A 27,207-nucleotide genomic window follows, 5' to 3' on the forward strand; every position below is an offset into this window, starting at 1 on the left:
ATCCTCTGTGTTTCACAATTTTATAAATTATGCCCGCCCTTTCCTTTTTAATTTGCAGGCATATAAAATAGGCTTGCAGCAGAATCATATCCTTCCCATTAAAGTTTCAGAAGAGAAATACAGGTCCCATCTGCCTGTTTAGCAAACCTAGGTAGTGCACAACAATTTCTTCTTTTTTTTCTCAAAATCTGTTTTATGGCAGGAGCTTTTTCTTTAAGGACTGGCCATTCATTTCATTTTCTCATTTCAGCGTGCATTTTCACAAGCAGCCTCCTCTATATTCTCACACAGGGCTTTCTCCAATGCCTTCAAACTCAAATGCACCTAAAGAGCAGAGGTGCAACCTGCCCATGATGATGGTCAAAGAGAGATGAAGGTCATTTAGGACTTTATCAGGGTTGCTAGAGGTGGATTTCTGCTCTGCAGAGAGGACAAACACTGTCTGAACAGCAAGAGTTGGCAATAATGAGAAAATAAACTGGTTTATGGAGGCATCCACATGCTTCACTTCCATCCATCCCTTCTTGCCTCCAAGGATATTTGTATTTATTTGGTGCTGGTCTGGATTTGGGGTGGGTATGAGATCTTAGTGATGGGTTGTCTGCATGGTGTGGGCGTGAGCATGGCATCATCCCCTGCCTTACAGCAACTGTCCCCACGATGTAAAGGGCAGGGGGAGGAGGATGCATTTGCATGCATAGTACCTCGGTGTGTAGGGTTGGGTGTGTACACATCCGGGGGACCAGTGCCGTCTCTGGCTGTACGTCACCAAGGAAGGCTTACACTTTTTGGAAAGCAGTGATGAATGAGAGTGCACAACAGCCTCCACTGTAATTGAACCCACTGGGTCTTCATAGAATCACAGAATGGTTTGGGTGGGAAGGGACCATTCAAGGCCATCTAGCCCGACCCCCCTGCAATGAGCAGGGACATCTTCAACTAGATCAGGTTGCTCAGAGCCCCATCCAGCCTGACCTTGAATGTTTCCAGGAATGGGACATCAACCACCTCTCTGGGCAACCTGGGACAGGGTTTCACCACCCTCATCATAAAACATTGCTTCCTCATATCTAGTCTGAATCTACCCTCCTTTAGTTTAAAACCATTACCCCTTGTCCTATCGCTACAGGTCCTACTAAAAAGCCTGTCCCCATCTTTCTTATAAGCCCCCTTTAGGTACCAAAAGGCTGCAATAAGGTCTCCCCAGAGCCTTCTCTTCTCCAGGATGAACAACCCCAACTCTCTCAGCCTTTCTTCACAGCAGAGGTGTTCCAGCCCTCAGATCATTTTTGTGGTCTTGATACCTGTTCTGTGGCTTATCACGGGCTACATGAGGCATGTGAAAGATGGCTTGAACGATTATTTATAGTGCTGTGCCCTTAGAAATCCCTCCTATCGGCAGAAGGACATGTCCCTCTTTTTTACCATAAAGCCTCATTCTTATGCAGTGGCATTCAGAGCAGAGTGAATTCAGAGGACCAGGGCTATGTGCCGGCTTTTTCTGTGCTCTTAGCCTACCGCACCCACATCTGTGCTCTGCTCGCGCACATGCTCACAGCACCATTACCTTATAATTAAATCTCTTTTTTCCCCAACTGGAAGGACTCTGCTATAAACAAGGGTTTTCTCTAACAATAATTGCACTTGGTGGAGGGCAAAGAGCTGCAATAACTCAGGGCTTTGTTCTGTGTGCAGGGAGCGAGTCCCTCTGCCTGTCCTCAGGTATGCCAACAATGTGAGCATAACTCCCCTCGACCTGACATGAATCTCAGGGCAGGGTTGGCAAATAGATGTAGTGGTCAAAATGGGACTTAAGTGCATTTATAAATATTTTGAAGTGCTGATTAGGAAAGGAAAGTCCCCAGTATGCTGTGGCACTGGTGTTTCATCGAGCGCTGGTGTGCGGCTTTGAAGTGCGGCATTGGCAAGCTGGTGGGTTCCTGCTCATTCCTAGGAAGAACTGAATGGAGATATATATAAAAAAACACATAAAATGCAAGACACAGCATTTAGGCTCCTTTTTGGTGACTGTCTTCGTGGACAAATGGGGAGAAGAAATTAAGGTGCTGCAAGGGGTATTTTGCTAATGTGATGCATATATGGAACAATGTAATGTGGATTAGAAATGCCAGAGATGGGAGGCGAGGTGGGTGGATGGAGAGGTAAATGTTTCCAAATGTCTGCTTTTATTGTGGCCCCTTAACTAATGAATTTTCCTCTACTAGATAGAATTCACAGAATACATTGAACCAAAGATTCACATATCTGTGCTGTGAAAGGAGATGCAAAATACAGACAGTGAAACAATGGGGATAGTGGGGTAAAATGCTGATGTTTTCCCACCCAGAGCAAAAAGTATGTCCTGAAACAGTGTGAGGGATTCCACATTTCTGCTGGTGCTCTTCAGGACATTTCCTAAACACACATCCAGAGCATCCTCCAGTCCTTTTCTCAGGAGATGGATCAAACCTGCACCCTGGTGAAGGTACGCAGAAGCAGCCATGTGCTCCCTGTGCATGTGCAATGCCCTCCTCCAACACACAGGTGACTGGGGTTGCTATTGTGTTAGATGTCTGCATTTCTTTTTTTGTGTAAGATAGCAAGAGCAAAGCAGCTGCTCTATAAGATACTCTCTGTCTAGCAGCTGAGAGCCGAAACCTCTGTAGGTATGGGTAGGTTGCACTGCACCACGAGGTTGATCTGTAACATCCCATAGGTTTGCCTGGAAGTTGTACCACTTTAACTAGACCAGCCTAGTTATACTTGTACCGTTTCCCCCTAAGCAGATGCAATCAGAACTGTACAGATGTTGCCTTACACATCCAGCTGTACCAATGGGAGATGATGCCTCTCTCCTGGAGGTTCCTGCCTCTGTCACTATGCTGCCGGAACTGTCTTCCAGGAGCACCAGTTAAGTTCCCTTCACCCAGCTGCCCACAGCAGTTGGAAGAAACCTGGTTGCTGTTTTTTCCCAGCAGAAATTGGGATTTTCGTAAGAACAACCTCAAAGGCAGATCTGTGAGGAGTAGTTACCTCTGGCCTGATAGTGGATGGGAAGCTGGGGGTCCTTTCTTATGCCTCTAGCACATCTTGGACCAAGAGAGAGCAGCTGTCCTCAGCGCCCAAGTGCTATACAGGGGCACACATAGTCCTTTGTGTGAAAGGGAATGAGCCACAGTGGTGTAAAATGCTTTTGTAATGGTATAGCTGTTCCTGTTCTAGCTCTTGTGCCCATGCAGCTCTTTCTGTAAGTCACGAACTAGCTGCGGATCCCATGCCATCTTCATGGTGGCACTACCACAGAAGCTCAGTGCAATGGATGGTGCAATTCAGATCCATCTGCAAGACTGTCCTGCAGACCACTGTAACATCCTCGTCCTCTTTACACTAGTGCAAATCCAGAATAGTTAAATCCCTGGAGTCAATCCATAGTTACACCAGGATAAATAAGAATACACTTTATCCAGCAAAGCCTGAAAAAAGCGTAAAATCCATCTGTGCAGCTCCAACGAGGCCAAGTTCTGACCGTAGCCAGCACCCTGTAATTCAGACTCTTTTGGACATCCCCTTTGAGTCCTGACATGTGAGCAGGTTCCCTTGAAAAGTTTTCCTTGTAAAGCCTTTCTGAACTTGTGCATGCATTGATGTTATGGTTATTGCACATGTAATTTCATCTGACATTGTAATGACAGCATGGGGAGTTCAAAATGTAACAGCAAATATAGTTGTTAGGAGAAAAAAATCCCAGCCTCTTCACGTCACAGGAGAGATGCAGACAGACTCCAAACATCATCAGCATTTCTGGTTTCCAGTTGGAAACTGCCTGGATTTCAAGATAGGCCAAAACAAACAGGCAAGACTGTCTCTCTTTACATGGCAGGGCTGCATTTTCTCCTCCTTTTGCCTGTTATTTTTCTTTTTGAAGGGTTGCCCCTCTAAAATCCTTAAGAGGGGAGAGGCTGGGGTTTTTCCCTGCTTGCTTGGGCTGTTTTGATAGCCGATGGCACAATGCACTCCCAATCCTGCACTCACACCTGGCCAAGAGCTGAATCCTGACTCGAGCCCTGGTTATTTTTGAATGCTGTCAGTTTGCAATGCTATATTGAAGGGTCATTTGCCAATTCCATTATAAGCTTCATTTACAACTCAGCTGTTTTAAATCGAATCAGACTGAGTTGGCGTGCATGTGTAGTCAGCTGGGACATAGGACTTGCCTTGCTTGGGGGCCTGATCCTGCAAACCCCCTCCATGCTTGCAGAAGCATCAGTTGAAAAATTAAGCCTACTGATTTTTAATTTTTTTTTCCATGCATTTGAGCAGAAATGTCTAGTCAGTAAATATTTTTCTTTTCCTTCCTCCAGGAAGAGTCCAGATGTTTTTTTTTTCTGTTGATCCTCACCAGCTTTGACTATATTTACCAAGCTGGGCATGGGTGGGCCCCACCGAATCACACAGATTGCTCAGGCGGGTGAGGCTTTGCAGGATCAGGGCTGAGCTGACGACTCAGCTGCTGTTTAGCTTTCTAGCAGGTTGGCAGAGAAACCAGGGTCTTTGTGCGCAGGAGGAGTTGAGATACAAATGAGGTCTGAATCTGACCCCTGATGTTCAGTTAAATTGCTTTGTAACCTTGAGAGCTGGATTAAATCGTCCTCTGAAGATAGGGAGTTGCCTCTGGATATTCAGTGCTTGGGCCACACCATAAGGTTATGCTCATATTTTACCTGTGGTCTTCAGAGAGCTAATTAGTTGGTTGGTTTACATACAAGAAGTCTGGATGAAAGTCTCATCCCCCTGTCCCTGAGTGTCCTCCACTGAAGCCCAGCAGTATTTCCTCTAGAAACACCCAGCTCAAGGGTTAGAGACATGATGTACCTCGCTGGGGTTTCAGCATGGTGGGGACGTCTAATTCAGAGAAGTAAGTGTTGACTTGCAGAAAAATTATCATAGAATCACAGAATGGTTTGGGTTGGAAGAGACCTTTCAAGGTCATCTAGTCCAACCCCCCGCCATGAACAGGGACATTTTCAACAAGATCAGGTTGCTCAGAGACCAGACCAGCCTGACCTTGAATGTTTCCAGGGATGGGGCATCCATGATGCTCCTCCTCGGGTCAGCGAAGGATGGGGAGATGCAATATTCAGCCCTCTGTGATGGAGCTGGGGCTGTATGTGACTCTGAGGAGACGCTCATGGATAAAAACTGGGTGTATTGGGTCCCCTCTCTGAAGGCAGGGACTTGAATTTTTTATCCTGTGTTGGGGTTGACTGTGACAGCATGGTCCAAGCCCAGGGCTAGATTTCTGCCTGTGGTACAGATGATGGGGTGGTGGTGCTGGAGGGGCCATGTCTTTGCAGGCTGGATCACTGGCACAGGGCGAGATGCTCTGCAGAGGCACCTTCCATGAACACACCTCTCCGAAAGCCACTTTATGTCCACATGGGTGCTATTCTGGCCCAGCTCAGCAGCAGAGCTCGTGTGCCACCAGTCTGAGGTACCACCCTCATAAGTACTCATGGCACTGCAAGCCTAACAAAAGCCAACATGGTGTGAGTGATGGAGGGCACAGTGGGAGGCAAAAGATGAGGCTGAGCTTGCGTTATGGGGCTCAGCCCAAAGCAAGCTGGATCTTAGAGACATGCTAGCTCCTGAGGTGGTCCTTGTGAGCGGTAGGATGAGGCTTCTGCCACTGCCTTGGTGCAAGGCTGCAGATGCCTTGGCCATGTGGTGGGTCTGCCAGTGGGCACATCTTGGCCAACGCATGGGGATGGGGACTCCTCCTGGAGGGATGATGTTGGAAAACGTGACAAAGACCAGCAATAAACTCCCCCAAAGAGGGATGCACATGACGGGGAATATCCAGCGATGATGCAGGGGAGCCTGGGGAGGGTCCTGAAGAGCAGCCCTATGTGGGCAGGGGGTGGAGTGTGGCTGCTGCCAATGCCACCGCCGCTGAGCTGAGCTTCCCACCCCACCACTTCTGGAGCCTGCCTGTACCTGCTCCCAGGCTGATATTAAGCCTGCTCAAACATTGCACTGCCTTCTCCTCGCATTGTTTTCTGTACCCCACACCCAGCACCAAAATAGCGATAACCCCCCACCCTTCCCCACCCTCCTGTGGTGACTCAGGCTGGCGAGCAGGCACACATCTGCTTCTGATTTAACATGCAGACACTCTGACCCTTTTATTTTTACTCTCAAAGTCCTCCCTTCAGTGGCTTTCTGGGGGCAAAGGGAGAGAAGAGAAGGGGGAGCTGGATCCCCATCCTTTGACCCCTGCTTTTTTGGAGCACCCCAAAATTTTTTATTTTATTTTGGAGCAGTGTTTTCATGCAACCTGGTGACAGACTTACCCAAATCCACGTCCATGTCCCTTGCAATCCTGTCCACTCTGGAGGGACGCCAGCCAAACCAGTTTTCCATGGTTAAGCTGGGCACATTTTTCTGCTGTGGTTTTGTTTTGTTTTGTTTTTTAGTCAGGAAGCAAACCCACCCAGTGTGTGCATGCTGTTCAATAGGAGCTTTTTTAAAATTTCTCTTCCTTTTTCTGGCTCTGGAGAAAAGCAGAATGAGAGGGAGCAAAGGGGCCTGCCTGTTCTCCCAGGGGAGCTCAGAATGGGAGGAAATAACTTTTTTTGCTATTTTTAAGGCTGTGCTGGAAGGAGGTATCTGCCACCAATGGGTTCATGGGGTTGTAATGTTGTGCACCCGTAGGGACGTATCCTATGTGTATATATATGTATGTGTATGTGTATATATATGTAAGGTGTATATATATCCTACATAGCGACCTATAGCAGTGGCTGAGCAGCTTGTACAAGGGGGGAAAGCGATGTTGGAAGAGAGTGGCTGCAAACACATGGACAGAAATGCCACCAATAATGTCATGTGAACTCTCATCCAGGTCACATCAGAGGTCCTGGATGGACCAGCAACCTGATGTTCAGCCAGGCCAGCTCTGGCATGGGCATATATCTGGTGGGGATTTTCCTCTCACTCTCTTTTTTCCTCTTTTTTTTTTTGTAGAACACAGCATGGGAGAGGAGACGCATCACTTGAAGTGTGAGCGAGTTTCCATGAGAGTGGAGTGGTTGCACAGGATGACTGGAAACTTTTCTGTTACACTTGACATATTCCCCCTCCCACAGGATGTGTACACACACAAACACACACACATAATGTGTGTGCATATAGATACATAGGGAGGGAGATATTCAGCCAGGATCATTTGCTGTACCAGTGACACCGCATTTAAAAAGTCCCTAAACACTAGAGCATGGCCAGGAGAGCATCAGGGCTAACGCAGAGTCGTGTAGAGAGAGACCTCTGAGCGTTTCCAAGGGAAAGCCCCATAACTAACTGGATATTGAGCACTTCCAGCCTTGCAGAAACCACACCAGAGAGGAGCCAAAGGGACCTGATGCCCAGAGCACCATCCCCTCGAGCTCCAGACCTCCAGGGAGATGCTTGGGTAGGTCAGATGTGACCACCCTATAAAGCCCTCTCCTGTGGCACCTGCCTAGACACTGTCATCAATTAATTATCCCCCCTGCTTTGTGCTTAGATGAAGCCCTCAAAACACCATCTGGAGCAAGGCTGTGCCTTTGATGTAGTTCTGCTAATTGTTTCTGTTTATTTGACCATTCATCCCCCTTTGCCAAAACCTGCTCAGCACATCAGATGGGACTTGCCATGCAGCATGCAGACTTAATCAGACTGGCACCCAGAAGTGATCCAGAGCTCCTGATTTTGGAGTTTTATATAAACTCTGAAATTGGAAAGTGTGCTAGGTAGTTTAAAGAAGCTCGAAAGAAGAAACCAAAGTGAAAACATGGCTCTTCAATTACAAGAAGCATTGAACGCTACTCTGGCCCTGCCAGAACTCCTGTTTGCATGTATCTGGGGTCCAAGAACTGGTTTCAAGGAAATAGGACAGCCATGGGGCTTGGGCCTGGTGGTGCAATGGCATCTTCCTAGCATTAGTCCCGCAGTGTGCAGAGCTGCTGGGTGGCAGGTCCCTGCAGGCTCACCCAGAGGCAAGGTGTTGAGCCACCAAATTTCATACCAGAGTCTGGGAGCTCGTTATAAAATGATGTTCAGGTCATGTCAGGGTGGGAGACCTTGGGGTAGAATTAAGGGGCTGCTGGGGCTTTTTGAATATCTGGTGCCTGCCATGATGAGTGACAAGGGGGAGAGGAGAGGCGCTCGACTTGGTCATCATCACATGCCAATGGAGAGGCCAACTTGAGCAACAAGCCCATAGAGGAGCTGAGGCCAGGAAAAATGGCCTTAACTTAAATACCCCATGGGCTGGGGTTGGGTCCTGGTGGTAACGGAGCAGTGGCAAATTCCCATTACAACCGGCAGCACCCAACTCTTCAGCTCATTGGGGGAGGATTTAATTCATAATTTGCAATTTTGCCAGATTGCATCTGTACATAAACAAGTTGTTGAAGTGCAAGGTGCCTGGTGTAGGCTCTCGGTAGCTGGAGATAACCTGCAGGGATAGATTTGTTGAGAGATGCATAATATTTGCTGCAATGTATAATGAGCCTTAAAAAATTCCTGAGGATGGATTCACAAAGGGCACAGCAGACACTTGTGCCTCCACACCTCAGTGAGCGAATGAGCAGCACCTGTAATCTTAAGCAAATAGTCCTTGTGGTACTTCCCAAGTGATATCATACCAGAGACGTACAGCAGATCTCCAGTGTTGATGTGCCCCAGGTCTGCTTGGCTGGCTAAACTTCTGTTAGAATTTTGGAAACTGGAAAGAGTGGCTGTCACTAAAATGAAGCAGGCATTAAATATGTCATTGTCCAGTTCATCGGTCACTCTGGAGGTGGCTCTCCAACACTTTTTATTTTGGATTCTCTGATGGGACTTCAGGTGAAGATGGCTTCTGATGGCCTGCTTATAGGTGTCATGATTCAGCCTCAGCTGGCAACTGAACACCACGCAGCCACTCGCTCACCACCCCCCCCCACCCCTGTGGGATGGGGAAGAGAATCGGACGAGCAAAAGAACTTGTGGGTTGAGATAAGCACAGTTTAATAACTACAATAGAATGATGATGATAAATGATTATGATAATAATGACAGTAATGTTAATATAATAAAAGGGAAAAGGAAGGAAAGGGAAAACAGGGAAAAAAACCGCAGAAACACGAACGATACAACCGCTCACCACCCGCCGACCGATGCTGCCCGTCCCCGAGCTGCGATTGCTCCCTCCCTCCCCCGGCCAGCCCCTCCCAGGTAGCATACTGGGCATGACGTTACATGATATGGAATATCCCTTTGGTCAGTTTGAATCCACTCTCTTAGCTGTGCCCCCTCCCAGCTTCTTGTGCACCCAGCAGAGCATGGGAGGCTAGACATGTCCTTGACTAGTATAAGCGCTGCCCAGCAACAGCCTAAACATCTGTGTGTTATCTCAACAGGTTTTTTTTTTCATGCTAATTTCAAAGCACAGCACTATACCAGCTAGAGTGAAGAAAATTAACTCTATCCCAGCTGAAACCATGACAATAGGAAACTAATAGTTCCAGCCAAAAAAAGTCAGTTTTATATAATATGTGTAAATATATATGGTTCACATGGGCTCAACTTTGCCAGCCAGATGTTGTTAAGGATGAATCCTTGTATGCCCAAGGATTTTGTTTGAAGATTAGTATTAGTATTGAAAAGGCCAGTAGGTAATGGAGAAATACTAGGCTGAAGGTCACCTGTGTGATCTCAGTCCCCGAAGTGTAACTGCTTTAATTATGTGATGAAACCATGCTCGACTTCCGGGGCTCTTCCTTCAGCTAGGAGCTGTCTCACACATCCTTGGCATTGTGGAGACTGGCCAGAAAGCGTTGGGCTGTCCCCCCAGGGCTTCTTGGCCATTCCTCTCCTCCCAGCATCAGTGGGAGGTCTCCATCTGTTTCAACGTCACTGGGGCTCTGGCTGGCCACTGTAGGCAGCCTTGGCACTGGCATCCTATGGAGCATCTTCTTAAATTATACTGACATGCTCCATTTATGGAGTTGCTCCCTTGCCAGCAGCCACGAGGGGTGATACTACCTCTGCAGCCACCTATGGGGCTTTCTCCCCATCCTTGATGCAAACGAGCATCTTCCGTGGCCAATGTGACCCTCTTTGCATCCTTCCTCATCAAGGCATCTCCTACCCTTGACTACTTTATCCAGATCTAAGCAAAATCCTTATTCTTTTTGAGGAGGGATCCTCAGTTTTGGGTGGGTGAGCTTATTACGTACCACTTAAAAACCAAACACCCCACCTTTCCTGGCTCAACCCTGTACTCTCCAAGCAAGACTGGTCCCAGGGGGAAGTCTGGTCTCTGTCATTAGAGGCTGGGGCAGGTGCCCAGCCTGGCAGTAAACCCCTGGTGCTATTGCTAGTGAGCCGGTTCCCTCCTGCAGCATCATCTTTGGGTCTGCAAAGTGGCTCATCTCCTCTAAAAATCCATCAATTTCCTTGCAAGGGAGACAGTGTCACTGTGTTTTTCCTCATTGTTTCAGGCATCTTGCAGGGAAGAGATTGAAAGGTGAGGAGCACTCTCTGCCCCACCTTCCCACCAGAGGGGAGAAACACTAGGTATTAGTGTGGGTGGTTTAATAACATGTTCTTCTGGAGACAAGATGTTCAGAGGAGAGGTGTGCTTAAGGAAATACTTGCCTTTTTGGGGTTTTACACCTTCCTTTTTTTTTTTTTGTTCATAAAAGGAAAAAAACCCACCTCTCTGCCTGCCTTTCAAATAGGCTTTTAAGGATCCTAACTCCTTCTTGGTAGGAAAGAAGTGTCTTCCAAATTGGAGTCAAGTGCTTGGCCAAGGCAATAGTGTCACCCCCGTGGAGCTGGCTTCGGGTGGGGTGTCAACGTGGGTGGCTCCGCTCAGGGACACTTGCACAAGGGACTTGCTCAAGGTTGTGGAGCAATTGATGGATGAGGGCACAGAGCCCCAGCAGCCCTATATCCCCAAAATAACAAAACAGCTAAGGAGCAAAAGCTATCAATCACTAGTCAGTGAAACACCATCCTTCCCAAAAATGGAAGGGTTTTCACCCAAAAAGGGGATAAAGCTCAGCTCTCCCCGATTTCCCCTTTTTCCTGTTGCAGCCTCAGGTACCTAAATACACTGGCAGAGCTTGCCATGCACCCACGGGCAGTGCGGGGGGAATTGGTTCTGTAGCCAAATAGCATCTCCCAGGGTCATTCTTTTATAAATGGGGCTTTTCACTGCAAGAAAGTAATGAATGAGTTTTAAGCATGCCCATACATGCAATGTTTTGAGATGTCATTTGCAGAATATATTTATTTTAGGTGCCCTCCACCCTTTCCCCCCACAACCTTGGTTTATTTTAACAATGCTGTAAATTTCTATTATAAAATGGGATTTTTCCATTTAACTCCATGTAGTCCGTTCTGCATTTTCACGTGTGTGTGCATGCACTGGTGACATTTGTCACCATCAGATGCTGTTTTTAGGCCTGTTATTCTTGAGGACCCCACCCTTGGCTTGGAGAGGGGAAGGGGGGAATGCAGAAAGAGGGAGAGGAGGGAGAGGGAGGAAGGAAAACATCAGGCTCAGCACACTTCCAGCCTGTGGCCATCAACCTCCCCAGAGGCATGGGAACCATAAAGTCATTTCTCAAGCTTGCTGAGCTCCAGAGCTGTCAAACCACCTTGCAAGTTTTAAAAATGCAAATGTATGCAAATGACATTTAAATGACATGAATCACCTTCAGTTTTGCCAGGATCCTGTAAAGTTATCGGCTTGCCTAAGTGCTTCGGTTAACAGAAACACATCTCAAAAGGACCAGCAGGGGAAAAGAAAGGAAAAGGCATCCATTACCACCAAAGGGAGCTGTACATCATTTTAGCTTATAATCATATGCCCCCATATCTTCTAATTCAATTTTTTCATGCTTTCTTGATGCCAACTGAATAATCCACAAATTAGGGAGGAGGCAGTTTAGTGTCTGGAAAAAACCTCTATAAAAACAGTTGTCAGGGTAGTCTAATATTCTGCTTTTCTGATCTTTTGCACTTAGGGTGATCTGGCAATAAAAGATCAAAATAGATTCGTAGGAAGACATGTTCCATCATGTAAGGAATTCCTTTAACACTAATGCTCCTTCCAAAGAAAAATAAATGAGTAGAAGATAAATACAGCAATAGAATTTTAATTGCTCATGTGTATTATTAAGGATACAAAGCCCTAAGAAGGAAGTTATCTCTTCTTTCCTGGCTCAGGAGTTATTTATTGTCTTACACTCCACTTGAAGAACACATTGGATTTACTTGCATTTATTGGTGATTTTCAAGGAAGATTTGATATGGAGCTGGTTGGGCTGGTAGAGGAGTGCAGCTAGTTAACATGGTTAAGCACAGCACACTGTAATGAATCAATTTGCTTCAGACAGCAGACATAATTAGCATGGAGCTAATGGGCACACCAGGGGATGAGGGACTGGAGCATCGTCCTTCTGCTGAAGACGTCAGTGGCTGGAGGTGAGGGGAGCTCAGAGGGGTGTCATTCCCAGTTCCTCTCCCATCTCTGGGCATGGGGAGGTGGGTGGAGAGGGCTTCCCATGGTGGGGGCTTCCCTCCAGCACCCCCGTGAGGCTTCACTAGCTCAGGGGCAGCTTGTCCCCCATCCCTGCATTGCTCCCACCAGGCTGGTGGTCTGTAACCCACCGTCTTCCCAAGGCCTTTGCTTGCCGGCTCCCACGCAGCAAGTGTTTGGCAGTGCTGATTAGGTGTGTGGGAGATAGCTGCAAGGTCTCAGCTGGTGATTGATCCTGCAGAGGGAGGAGAAGGGAGACAGTGTTCCTCTTCCCACGGAAATGTTTGCTGCAGAGTCTGATCCCCTCTGCGGCTCCCCAGCCTCCCCCAGAGGTCACTGGCTTGCTAACCAAGGTGAAGCAAGGATTTCCCTGGACTACTTCCATCAGACCAGGCTCTTTTCATCCCCAAGGGCTGGAGGCAGGTGGTAGGGTGGGAGCCAGTCCCACACCATGAGGCAGACCAGGTCCCCACAGCTGGTGGGAAGGAGGTTTGGAGTCAGCGCAGCCAGAAACTGGGCAGAGAAGGCTACCTAGGACGTGGTTATGGATCCCAGGAAGATGTGGAGGGGGCATGGGGTGGGATTGGGAACTTGCCAGAGATGCAGAGGGTGAGATTAGAAACCTACCTGATGGTCTCAACCTTGCAATAGGGGCTGGAACAGGGCTGCAGTTTTATTTATGTGCACCCTGGGCTGTCTCGGAGATCAACTGCTTGGCTGTGAACTGAGTGTCTACCTGCAGTGGGACCACAAGCCAGGGCTCATAGAGGTGACACTGCATGAACACATGCACTGTGTCCTAGGGGTTTCCAAAGGGTTAGTGTATTCAAAGTTCTTCTGGCTGTTTGATGTATTCTGTGTGTGATGGGACTAATGTATTCGTTGCCTCCTGGAGGAAGTCGCTCTCCTTTCCTGGGATTTCTCATGTGGAAGGGCTGCTGGAGCCATGTGAAAGAGGAAACATCTTACAGATTAAAAAAAGGGCAAAAAAATCAGGTTTTCCTTTTGGGTGTGGGCTTTTTGCTTCCGACTTTCCCTTTGAAGCTGGAGCTGCTCTAGCAGAGGAAGGTGTCTGCCAGCTGCACAGGGCATTTGATGCCATGCTAACAAGTCCAAACAGGATTGGGAATGGAGCAAGTTCAGCTTATGGGTGAAGATAGCAGACAGCCATCTGCCCCTGGCCAGGCCCTTGCTCTCTGGTTGTCTTTGAGCATTTAGGTACACAACTCCTCGCTTGCCACCCCCCCCATTCCCAGATCCCTCAGAAAGACACCCCTTTGTGGGTTGTTCACATGCTGAGGTGACCTGGGATAGTTTTCAGGCAAGAAGTAGCAGGAGGGCACAGAACTGGAGACCTGCTGCCTCATAAGGACTGCTCTGCTGATGCAGCAAACAGCCATGACCAGCAGTCCCTCCTGTTTGGGACGTCCAGTTGTACCAGTACGAAAAACAATTGCGTAGATGAGATGGACACTCCCTGGCTCATCTTGTTTCAGTGGTGTAGGTGCTGGCACTTGGCCATGTGAAGCAATACACCATCACACTTTCCCCACATAGCTCCTGGCAGGGCAAATCGAATATGTGCCCGGAAAGATGTTGGCTCTGGGAGGATGTGGAAGAAACATGATGGGGAGGGAGTCACTGCACAAGGTTCCTGGGGGAGGGATATGAAAGAGAAGAGGGAGCTTGTTGTGGTTATGAACCGTGAATAGGGTAGGAACTGAGAAGAGAAGGATGGAGACAAAGAAGGAGATGGAGAGATGTAGAGGGAAGCAGAGGTTAAATCACAGAGGACCTAGAAGGACTTAAAGGTGACATGGAGATGCACTGGGGAAGTGCAAGCAGGAGGTGATTACAGAGGTCCAAGTGAGGCAAGGGAGAGGAGGACACGGAGACAAGGCAGGGTCATTTTGGCATTGATTGGGAATCCCCTGTTAATGGTCTACTATGTGTTTTGTCCTAGGGCACTAAATGAGAATATGGCCAATGGCATTGAAGATCTTATTGGGATCCCATTCCCAAACCACAGCAGTGAAGTCTTATGTGGTTTAAATGAGCAGAGGCATGACGGTCTCCTCTGTGATGTCATCCTCATTGTACAGGACCAGGAGTACCGGACCCATCGGTCCGTCCTTGCTGCCTGCAGCAAGTACTTCAAAAAACTCTTCACTACCAGAACTTCAACAGACCAGCCCTACGTTTACGAGATTGACTTTGTCAAGCCTGAAGCACTTTCTGCCATCCTCGAGTTTGCCTACACCTCAACCCTCACCATCACCACCTCAAATGTCAAGCACATCCTCAGTGCTGCCAAGATGCTGGAGATCCAGTGCATTATCAATGTATGCCTTGAAATCATGGAGGCAGAAGAAGAAGATGACAAAGAGGATGAAGATGACAATGAAGACGAAGATGAGGAGGAAGAGGAGGAGGAGGAGGAAGTGGAAGATTTTGTCAATCAGGGGAACCTAACTGATGTCCGAGAAGTAAGCTGTCACCAAAGCCCTTCTAAGTCTGATCTTACCAAAGAAGCATATACAGAAGCACCTAAAGACTTTCCAAATCACTACCCAGCTGATAACTCTGCTGGACACTTGGGTGTGATACAAGACTTCTCCATTGAGTCCTTGCTAAGGGAAAACTTGTACCCTAAGGCAAACATCCCAGAAAGGAGGCCAGCTCGCTCTCCTCTCACCCCTAGCTTCTTCCCCCATCTATGGAATGGTGATTTTAGCTCCTTTTCCCAGCTCAAGGAGCTACAAGTAGACAATGGCCCCTTGGATCTGGTGATCAAAAAGAGGAAGATCAAAGAAGAGGAGAAGGAAGACCTGCCTCTGCCTCCTTTCCCTAATGACTTCTTCAAGGACATGTTTACCAACACCCCAGAAGGTCCCTTAAGGCATATTAAGACAGAGACTGACTATAGCGCTCGTCTCAATTTCCTAAGTGCTATCCAGTTTGGAGGAGATTTTCCCCCATGGCCCCTGGAGGAAGAGAGGAAGATAAAACCCAAGGCATCCCAGCAATGTCCCATCTGTAACAAAGTCATCATGGGGGCTGGCAAGCTGCCCAGGCACATGAGGACCCACACGGGAGAGAAGCCATATATGTGCAATATCTGTGAAGTCCACTTTACCAGGTGTGCATTGGTTACGTCTGCCATGCGTGGCCATGTGCAGGGTGGTGGTTGTTGAAGGGGTCACATCATGACCCATGGCTGATTCCTAAGCTACACATCTCAAAGATGTGCAAAGAAAGCAGGGCATGATCTCTAGCCCTTTGGAAAAAAAGGGAGGAAGGGAGGGTGGAGGAAGAAAATGAACCTGCTGATTTTGCTGGGTTGTGGATCACATCCACAGCTCACTGGATCCATCTGCTCGCTTGACAAAAGCTTAAATAATAAGTAACAGGATATTTTCAACCCCACCATAGCTCACCACAGTTGGATCAGAGGGAGCTGTAAAATAGATGGTCAAACAGCCAAGGATGCTTCATCTCTAATGTACTGGGAGATGTGTTGAGTTGGGAGGGCCACATAGCTGTGGGATGTAATTAGTTTGGGTTTGCACCTTTTGGCATCAGTGTAGACCACAACCAAGTTGCACATATTTAGCCATGACAGTGCCTGGGCTTTCTGAGGCTGGAGCCATCCTAATTATTATACGTTGTAGTGAGATGGGTCTTGGTCTCTTCTCCCAAGTAACAAATGATAGGACGAGAGCAAACAACCTCAAGTTGTGCCAGGGGAGATTTAAATTGGATATTAGGAAAAATTTCTTCACCGAAAGACTGGTCAAGCATTGGAACAGGCTGCCCAGGGAAGTGGTTGAGTCACCATCCCTGGAGGTATTTAAAAGATGTGTAGATGTGACACTTTGGGACATGGTTTAGTGGTGGACTTGGCAGTGTTAGGTGAATGGTTGGACTCAATGATCTTAAGGGTCTTTTCCAACCTAAATGATTCTGTGATTCTATGATTTATCACACCGAATGTTGGCTGCCCAAGAGCCTGGCACCTCGACTCCTTCCATGGTCAATGGAAAGAGATCAGCACCCTCAGAGAGGTAGATGAGGAAAAGGGATGAGCAGGGGTCATCCCTGACCACAAAGACAACCTGTGGGGCTTAGATTAGGGCACCTAACTTTTAGGTATCTAAAGTTAGGTGAGACCACCTCCAACATGGGCTGCTCCAGGGCAGGCATGACCAGCCAGATCCACCCCGGTACCAATTCCCAGCCTTTGCACCTCTTTCCACCTCAGCAGACCCTTCAATGGTAATAAATCAGAGTAGGATACAGAAATCTAATGCTACAGCTTGCAACCCTTTTCTGAAAAGCTGGGCAAACTTAATCAGTGAGCAGAGACAAACAGATTTCTGGACCTGCTCTTGCTGGGTATAATTAATATCTAATGAGTACAATCTTTACCATAATAATAAAGCTTTCTGACAAAAGCATGGTATTTCAGCTCCTGGCTGTGTGTGAGAGAGAGAGCCCTATTAGTCTGGGGCGAGCAAACCAGAGGAAAATAACATGCACAGTAGGCAAAGTCGAGCTCCTGACAATGGCTGGACACCTGGGGTGCTCCTGCATTCAGCCTGTCTTTTCTTCTCCCGTCCCTGTGATAATATTCAAGTGGAAGTTATGCAGATGATGAGGATTTGACCTGAAAATAAATTTCCATGCTCTGCTCCATTAACGCAGCAGACACCATATTATAATGCGGGGAGCATTGTGCCTCAGGCGGGCGTATGCAACATGAGCCAGCTCACCCTGGTGTTTGCAGGGGAAAGGCCACTCCCTGGTGCTAACTCCTGCCTGCAGGAATTTGTATCCGGCTCCTGATGATGCTGCATCCTCAAGTTAGCGCTAGGTCGTTACTTCCGGACAGGCGGGTGCTGCTGGGAGGAGCGGGATGGGCTCAGCCCTGCAAGTGTGGCTGCATCCCAGGCTGGAGGGACCACCTGGCCAGCCCCATCCTGCGGTCCCCGTCACTCTCCTGGGTGTGATGCTGTGGGTGCTAATTGCTGACAATGAAATAGCTTGGCTTGACCCATCACTGACACCTTCCCTGTGATGGGCATACTAGAGCTGAGCCCTCCCAGAGAGCTCCCAAAGTGCTTTACAAGCAAGGGCAGCATCATTGACTTCGTTTGGGGAAACTGAGGCACAGAGAGATGTTGATACTGACTCACAGTCACTGTGAAGGTTAGTAGGAGGGTTCAGGTGGGAATTCAGGTATCCTGACCCCTAATCCAGACAGGTTAAATCAGCTTCTTGGAGGTTAAAAGCTCCACGCAGAGATGGTCTAGTGTGGCCCATTACTAATGCAGGGTTAAACCCAACAGCTTCTAAATACAAAGGGCTTTAACCCAAGAAAATAACCACAAAGAAAATTGGGACTAATCCAACGATGAAGCTGTTCGTTCAGGTCACCCCGCACAGAGCTAAAGGCTGGAGGGTTTTTTCCTTCTTTAACACCCTGAGCAAAGTGGAAATTTCAAAACATTGGTTTATTTTTAAATGTATTTGGAAATATTTTGAATAGCATGCAACTGTGTGGTTTTATTTGGGTTTTTTTTCTAGCCATTTTCAGCATGACTCTAATGTGAGAGCTCTCCTTTAGGGGAAGGTGTATTTAAGCAAAATGGAGTGACTGAGATGTAAAAAGAGATTTCTGCCGGGATTTCCTAAACTCCACCACTTGCATTAGGTGTTTTACTCTTGGGGGGGGGGGGAGCATATCTCACACTTCCTGAAAGCATCAGACTCACACCCTTGGAAGTGAGCAGTGCCTTCACTGGGGAGATGCAAGCCCAGACAGTCCCTGTTGGGTTCCCCTGGGAGTGAGGGTGCAGGGAAGCAGAGGTTCCCAGATGGGATTTCTGAATGAATCAGTCCTTTGCATTATTTCTGCATTCGAGAAACTGTGGAGGAGCAAATTTACTGGGGGAAATAGAGAAAATAGATTTTCCTGGTGGGGAGTCCCCCAACCTCCCCATTAGATCCCTCCCCCTTCACATCCCATGGCAAGGACCCCACTAGACCAGGGCCCTAATCATTCTCCTAATGCAATTGCATTAAGGTTATTCACACACATGGAGTGCAGTTCTCCTTTGGAGACCCTGTGAGCCGAGCTCCCATCTCGCAAACCCTGTGTTCCCCATGCTGCATCCTCCCCTGGGTGTGTCACCACAACCAGAGCATCTTACCCCCCCCAACCTCTGAGCTGCTCCAGGTAGGGCCATAAAACCTCTTTTTCATTCCATGGAGATGCTGCCAGGGCAGGGAGGATTGAGTTTCTCCCCATCTGCTGCCAGAGATGGGTAATAGCCTGAAAAAAGCTTTGCCTGTATTTACATTTTACAGTCCTGGCACGCTGCCTGTTTATTAGGATAAGCGATCCTCCTCGGTTAAACATTACATATATAGGTTTAAATTATATTATAGGTGGGGCCGGTAGCTCTGCTCTTTATTAACATTTTCCAACACTTTGCATTACGAGCCCCTGCATTCATCTGCTTATGACTTCGCTGCATATTATCCGTTTGGGATGAAATTTTCCACGCTGCTTTGTCTGCTGCTGAGCACCAATTTCAGCCCTTTCGGGGGAAATGCGCCCTTGTTAAAAATCTTGGGAAAACAGCATCTTTGAAAATTTCAGAATGGGAAGTTGGGATTTGGCCTTGGGCTTGGCATGGGGACCAAGAGACTTTTTTTGTCTCCCTAAAAATCTGCATGAGTTGTAAACTTCACGTGAGCTTGTTACAACCTCCGTACAGGCAGGGAGCATCTCCACTGCGTGCGCTGCTGCTGCAGATGCAGGACCAGGCTGGGACTGGCTTCCTGAAGGCAATAAAGCATCATCCGGTGAAGAAGTGACTATCCTGCTAGGGATACTCCTTGATCCCGAGGGACTGGTTTGCAGGGATGCCCATCCCGGGACTGTGCTCCTTGTGGTGTGGCCGACACTGGCGTGCTGCCGGTCATGTCACCAAAAACTATTTTGAGATGCACATAGGCAGGGTGTTGGAAATTGGTGCAAAGGCAGCACCTTGCAAGTTTTGAGGGCTTGACCTGCCAGCTTAAATAGATTTTTGGGGTGGTTTATACTTTTTTTGCATGCTCACATATTTTATATATAATAAGGATATGAATTCCATATATTCTCCATATTCTTAGCCACATTACTAATGTCTTGGTGGGATCATACTGAAAGCATTTTGGAAAAAAATATGAATTCTCCCACTTTGCTGTTTACTTACTTGAACTCTGCTCATGCAACCTAGGCAGCGCACTTGGCCTGGTTCAGCTACAGTCAGCTTCTCTTTTTATTATTGTATGCCTTCACTGTGATTTTTGTAGATGGCAGAAGGAAACATTCATTGAAAAAGAAAATAGTGATTGGACTGCCAGCTTGTGAAAATATTCTTGCTGCTTTTAGATGTTCCCCCTAAAAAGAAAAACTATATTTGTAAATAAGTTCTATTGGGATGGGTATTATGCAGTCCCATGGCTGTATATAAAAACCTTCTCCAAAACATGTGTGAGGCTGGATGTGCGTGTCTTGGCCTTGGAGGAGATGGATGGGAAGGACAGCGGGCGCAGAGTGCCCCAGTGCTGCCCACACCTCTGCCTGCTTCACCCTGTGCAATGCTCCCACTTCAAACAAAAGCTCCTGAGACACCCAGCCCTACAGCCCATGTTCTCCTGGTTTTAGTTGGTTTTGGGGGATGTGAAGCGTTGTTGGGGTGGGGCTGAATGCAGTCCCCAGTGTTTGGGCATGGGGCAGAGGCTTTGGGGCAGCAAGGATGTCAGCATGTTCACGCCCCACCATCCTGGAGAGGCAGTGGGAGATGTACAGGGGCAAATTTGGCATGGTTTTGCAAAATAAAGCGAGGCCAGAGTTGAGAGTACATGGTCAGTGTAAGGATAAAAGGAAAGGAAAATCAGCTTCAAGAGGGACTTCATTTAAGCAGTATTGCCCCACATTTCCATGCTCTCAAAACTCAACTAATTTCTTCATTTGCAGGCAGAAATATAGCTGTACTTATTTAGATATTCCCATATGGGTTTTGAGTTTATTCCAGAGGGTTTTTTCCTCCAATTTAGGCTGTTTTGAATTCTCTGAGATGGGCTGCAAACTCCTGACATGGAGGACTGGGTCTATGCGATGTTTAGGTGCTGTCACCCCAGGAAGGAGGAGGTGGATGTAAATGCCACCCTGCAAGAGCAGCCATATATTGGGGCAATGCCATGGCTGGAAACCCCAGGATAAGCCCCCCACCCTCCCATCACCTTTCCCTCTCCTAATCCAAGGGGCAATCCCAACTGCATCACTTCCAACCCACACCACCTGACTAAGCGCCTTTTCTTTTGCAGGCAGGACAAGCTCAAAATTCACATGCGGAAGCACACGGGGGAGCGGCCATACCTGTGCATCCACTGCAATGCCAAATTCGTGTACAACTACGACCTGAAGAACCATATGCGCATCCATACGGGTGTCCGGCCCTACCAGTGCGAGTTCTGCTACAAGAGCTTTACACGCTCCGACCACCTCCATCGCCACATAAAACGCCAGAGCTGCCAGCTCACACAACCCCGGCGAGGACGCAAGCCAGCGGCGTGGAGGGCGGCCAGCTTGCTCTTCACTCCAGGTGGTCTGCCAATGGAGAACACCTTTGTGATGCCACCAACATTGGAGGAGCTGAGCGGCCACCTCAGCGGCGCGACCATGTGCCTTCCCGGCCCCAGCCCCAAGCACTTTTTGAGCAGGGCCAAGACCACCTTCAGCTTGCAGGAGCTGGAGAGCCACTTTGAAGAAACCCAGATGAAGCTCTTCAGGCGAGCCCAGCTAGACATGGAGAGGAACGCGAGCGTCTTTGCCTTCACCCTGAGCCATAATGAAAACCTCGCCGCCCAACCCTTTTACCCTCTTCCCAATCCTTGGAGCACAGGCTTCAGTGGCTTGGCGGGACTCAGCCATGTGGCTCCCATTTCAGAGGCAAGCAACTAAACCCATGCCTGGTCCCACCATGGGTCTGCTCCCTTCCCAACAGGGCAGCCAGCTCCCTTGGGGTCCCTGCCTGCCATTTCACATCATCTGGCTCCCAAGAAGCTCTTTGTCCCCTTGCTGGCATGGCCTGCTGGGGGGCTTGGGGCATGGGACCATCCCCAGGTGGGTGGGCAGGTGCTGCACCCCATGGCCACTGGAACTTTAGACTCTGCAATGCACTTGGCTTTGGGGCCATAGGGCACACGCTGCCCCATCCAGCTGCCAACCGCTCATGGCTCCATCCGGAAAAGCCAGGCCAGAACTGCTGCTCTCTTGAACACTCCCAAAAACGTCACTTGCCTTAGTCCAGGGCATGGCCATCACCATGAGATATCTCTTCTGGGAGAGATGTTCCCCATTTTCCACCCGTGGGGCCTGCTGAACAGCAACAAACCATCCAGCTTTGGTTTTGATATGTTAAATCCCTTGGCCCTTTTTGGTCAAAAGGACTTTTTTTTAATTAATTCCCATGTCTGGCAACAAAATTTATTCTACAAGGGATAAAGGGGAGGGTCAAGCAGCCACTTTGGGAGGGGGAGGATCCTGGCCATTGCCTTTCTCAGCAGTATTTCAGATTTCCAGGGCTGGTGAAAGCCCTTCTGTGCAGAATGAGTTGAAACCCTAAAAAAAGTTTTTAAAAAAAGAGGTAGAAAATCACCCAGGAGCAAAGCTCAGTAGAAAAGGGGGTTTTTACTTATTTTGGTTCTTTGTCCATTTCAAAATTTCAGAAGGAGGACTAAAGCCTATTTTGAGTATTTTAACTTCAGTTGCTTGAAAAGGTGAAGGAAAAATTTTGGAAGGATCAAAAATGTTTCAATTCTGAGCTTTTATTAAACCCTTGCTTTGTGAAAATATACCATGTGGGAATTTTGAAATTAAAAATTCATTTCAAACCAAAGAGTCAGAATTCACTGCTGCTGACCGTTCTGAAATGTCTGGATTTGTGTCCTTAATTTCCCCTAATTCCTATATATATTTTGATGACAAAAATTTACAAAACACTTGAGTGTCCCCAAATCTGCAATGTCGATGGGAAAAAGTTGGGTGTGCAAATATCCCTGCTGCTTGTCTCAAGGGATCTTTGTGGAAAAGAAGTCCACTAAAGATGTCTTGCAGATGAGATTGTCTACTTGCAAGCAAGTAGAAATACTATTTTTCTTCACCATTTGTTGGTTCAAGAGATGAGGTGGTAACATATGATGGGGTGCTCCAAGCTGAAGGTTGCCCACAGTGGCCACCAGGTTTGGGGTCTTTCCCAGCATCCCTGCAGACCCTGGCCTGGCCACCCCTATCTAATATTTTTATTGAGGCAAAAAAAGTGGCAGATTGGCTGGAACCATCGTGTCAGCCTCCTTCGGCTACTCCCGAGAATAAAGGCTTTTGATGGCCATCTGCCTCTGATGGCTCCTCTGGGATGTGGTGGGACCCCAGTTTCACCACTGGCTGAGATGGCTTGCGGCGGGTGCCCTGGGAAGCTGGTTTTACCTGAAACCATCTCTCAGAAAATGTAAATGTTACAAATTTAGGGCTTTTTCTTTCTCTTTTTACTGTTACCTTTCAACATCAGCAGAATCAAAGGGAACGAGAGGACCACGGGTTCATTAATTTTTCAGTTTGCCCATCGATGGTGTTGATCTGAAGCGGTGGCTTGATGAGGGTCTCCCCACCGGAGCATGGAGGGGATGCAAGGGGTCCAGGATCCACAGGCCCCCATGAGGGCATGAAGGACTTCTGCTCTGAGACCATCCACAGCAGAACAAACCCCAGGAACTGCCCAACGCTCACTTCCTCCTACAAAAAGAAATCCACAAAGACTCCACATGCAACAAGTCAATGGAAGGGAAAAAAGAAAAAAGAAGAAAAGCACTAAAGAAAGCTTCATCAAACTTTTTTTTCCCCCGTATCAACTTCTTACACAGGCGACATTTTGCAGATAACTGGTTACTTCAGGTGGGTTTTGGTCTACGATTTGGAATCATTGTAAAGCATCTAAAGATGCCAAGTACTGTATAACCTACAAGTACTTGAAGCAAGGTGGTTTTTCTGTCTCAATTTGTTTGTTGGGTTGGTTGGGTTGTTTTTCCTATTTGTCTAGGGGTGAAAGACCTTTGCAGTTTTTCTATTTATAATTATTTTTATGTGATTGCTTTATGTACAAAAAAATGGGGGGAAAATCAAAACAAAAAAGGAGAAACACACACAAACAAATTTGCCTTAGTTACTTACAGGATAATCACCCTTAACTTTCATTGATGCTAGAAGGTGGATGGAAAAAAAGATACTAGATCCTTTTATGTATTTATTAAACTGCATCAATTGATGCTTTAAATTATTAGCAGGACTTGGTTCTCTTGCTTGTGTCCACATTGAGAAGGCCAAGCCACTGCAGATGCTGAGCTGCCTCCCTTCTTGAGCCAGCGTGGCCATCCCCATGGCCTCAGGTCTACGGATGTTTGCTGGACACACAAATTTGGTGCTTTCCAAAGGCACCTTTTGGAAAGCCAAAATAACCACACATTAATTAAGCATCTAGCTGGTATGGGCTCCAGCCCGAGGGAGTTGTTGGCGTTGTGATGCTGATGACAGTTAATGAGTTAAGGTTGATTTTCCCTCATTGCGCTGGGTTGGGTTGGGTTGCATGGAGCTGGGTGCTGGCGGCAATCACGTTTTGGGGTGGGGAGGGAGAACTAGAGAAAACCCTATTTCTTCCCATTTCAATGTTGTCCAGTTAGTCCAGGCCACAGGTATCCATTTGGGAGCTGGACTAAGCATGAAGGTGCCTTCCTGGGCCTCTGCTCCCCTTCCCCAGCTGGGACAGGCATGATGAGCACCAAGCCTTGGGCTAGAAGGATGTGGGGGGCTCTCTCCCACCTCATGGTGTGGTGGCTTCTCGTTCATCTTCTCACCAAGGCTCCTAGAGCCTGGCTGCAGCAGGTACTGATGAGCACTGGGCTGCATCCAAAGAAGCGTGGCCATCAGGGTGAGGGAGGGGGTTCTGCCCCTCTACTCTGCTCTGGTGAGACCCCCCCTGCAGTGCTGTGTCCAGCTCTGGGGCCCTCAGCACAGGAAGGACATGGAGCTGTTGGAGCGGGTCCAGAGGAGGCCACAAAAATGATCCAAGGGCTGCAACACCTCTGCTGTGAGGACAGCCTGAGAAAGCTGGGGTTGTTTGGCCCGGAGAAAAGAAGGGTCCAGGGACACCCTATTGCGGCCTTTCAGTACTTAAAGGGGGCTTCTAAGATGTAGACAAACTTTTTAGCAGGGCCTGTTGCGATAAGGCAAGTGTTAATGGTTTTCAGCTAAAAGAGGGGAGATTCAGACTAGCTATAAAGAAGAAACATTTTACAATGAGGGTGGTGAAACACTGGCCCAGGTTGCCCAGAGAGGTGGTCAAGGCCCCATCCCTGGAAACATTCACAGTCAGGCTGGACGGGGCTCTGAGCAACCTGATCTAGTTGAAGACGTCCCTGCAGGCGGGGGTTGGACTAGATGATCTTTAAAAGTCCCAACCCAAACCATTCTATGAATACAGCTGACATGAATGTGAGCCCCATAATTCATGTAGCCACTATGGTGCTGCAGAATTTTCTTGTTATTTGTGAAAGGTGCAAAACCCTGGAAGATAAGTCCCAGGTATGAATGGTGGGACTCATCCCACATCATACAGACATTTGGAAGTGAAGTAACTGACACCCCATGCATATTGAGACACCTACATGTTGACACTTTAATTTTGGGTGTCCTAACCTGCAATGTGATTTCCAGCGTTCCTCTGAAGCCAACCTAGCTCTGGAGGGAGGCACGTACTGCTGGAGGATGATTCACCCCACCTACACTGGACCTCCCAAGGATGGGATGAATTACTTTCAATGGCACCTGTCTACTACCTATCAGCATGGTTTGGAAAAACTAGCTTGGGCTCAGCTGCTTTCCTTTCCCATAGCTACAGTGAGATAAGGTTAACCGTGGGGAGGGATGTTCCTGTCACTGCAGCTCCCTCCTCTCTGCTCAGCTGATGGGGCAGTCGCTGGCAAAACCTTTCCCAGGAGGATGGGTTGCTGGCACAGCCCAGGGACCAATCCCAGCTCAGTCAGCTTCACTTCTTCCCAGTTTGTTTTGACTGAGTTCCACGAGCATCAGGAATGCAGTGGGAAATAAGGGTCCAAGTCCATCTTCTCAAGCCTGGGGACCAGGGACTCAGGCTCATGGGTTGTACACTCCACTGTAACCCCAGCAAAACACCCTGAGCTCTTACAGCCACCAGTTATTTTCCTTCCCTTGCACTCCCAAGGAGTGCTCCACAGCATCAGGGGTCTGGACCTGCGGGCACAGTCCAAAAATGTGGCTTGAGAAGATGGAAATATCAATCCCCCTCCCAGGGCGGGTGCTCAGTCATTGAGCAGCTCATCTGTGCTCAGAGCCTGCAGAACCATGGCAGGATATATAAACAGTGTGTTTCTGAGCACAAAAAATACAAAATGAAAATTAATTACTTTCTAGCTCTTTAAATACATTTGTAATTTTTTTAAAATCTTGTGGCTTTTAACCCCATTTTATGCTGATATTTTGGTTTGCTTATAATGCCAAAAAAATATATAAAATTGCAGGGGGAAGATGAAAAATCTGAAAATCACTCGGAGGAGCTGCGCGCTAATCAGGCACGTGGGAATCACAGAAAGAAACCAGCTTCAGTAAATGCTTGTTAGCAGCAATATATAGCTATGCTCTTGCTCCTGTTATCTGCTGGATCATCCAGACCACAGTGGGGGAAACAGTGCCGGGGTGATGCTGTGCACACAGCATTTGCTTGCACCAGGTGTTGCTGCAAAAGGCTCGTCTCCCGTGTACGAGCAGCACACAGGGCTGGATGGGCAACTCCCTGCCCTTGGCTTGAAACCCTTTGGTGAGCAGCACATGAGCCTCTTCCTCCAGTTGTGCAGGAGAAATGAAATACCAAAAAAATTTTAGAAAAAGGAAAATGAGCCTGCACTTTGGGAACTGAGAGGCTTTTCCATTCAGCAGGAAAAAAAGTGAACAATTTCTTAAAATACCCCCTAAGATGCTTCAGACTTGACTGTGTGGTCCTCAGCAGGACTCCCTGTGACACCAGTGGGGCTGCAAACACTGCCCCATCTCTGCTCCACTCCTGCCCTGCCTGCAGCCCTGTGGGGCCTGCTGTGCCCCCATCCCAGGCATTTTCACACCCATTTTGGAGGGGTTTAGTGCTTTATTTACAGTCTCGGTGCCCTGAAGCAGGAAGATTGTGTGGTTGCAGAGGAAAGTTTTAAGAAAGTAAATGAAGTGAGACCCCAACCATCTCATTTTAAGAAAATGCTGTGTTTCACAGCAGGTCACCCATGCTTGGGTTTTTAGGGTCTGCTGTTGCCTTTTGGCATCTCTGACAGCCTGCATCTCCTTGGCCCACGTGTGACTTTCCAAGCTAGAAGAAAAAGGGAACAAATGAGAAAACACCCTTCTTGTAGAAGATACACCTACTCTGCCTGTGTAGCCCAAGCAAACGCAGCCCTATCCCACCTCCCAGCCCCACCTCCAGGACCTCCGCCACCCCAGTGGCAGG

At 48.0% G+C, this 27,207-nt stretch overlaps 1 protein-coding gene across 1 annotated transcript in view; it reads left to right on the forward strand.

The window, feature by feature from the left end:
• ZBTB7C (zinc finger and BTB domain containing 7C) overlaps positions 1–22,890 on the forward strand; it is a 46,290-nt gene extending 23,400 nt beyond the window's left edge. Inside the window, exons 2-3 of the mRNA XM_064438643.1 lie at positions 14,535–15,710; positions 20,954–22,890. Of these exons, the coding sequence (XP_064294713.1) occupies positions 14,535–15,710; positions 20,954–21,590 (1,813 nt within the window). The 3' untranslated portion in view covers positions 21,591–22,890. The remainder of the gene's footprint in view (positions 1–14,534; positions 15,711–20,953) is intronic.
• Positions 22,891–27,207: the final 4,317 nt, after the last annotated feature.

Source organism: Phalacrocorax carbo, chromosome Z (genome assembly GCF_963921805.1).
Source record: "Phalacrocorax carbo chromosome Z, bPhaCar2.1, whole genome shotgun sequence".
Taxonomy (NCBI): domain Eukaryota; kingdom Metazoa; phylum Chordata; class Aves; order Suliformes; family Phalacrocoracidae; genus Phalacrocorax; species Phalacrocorax carbo.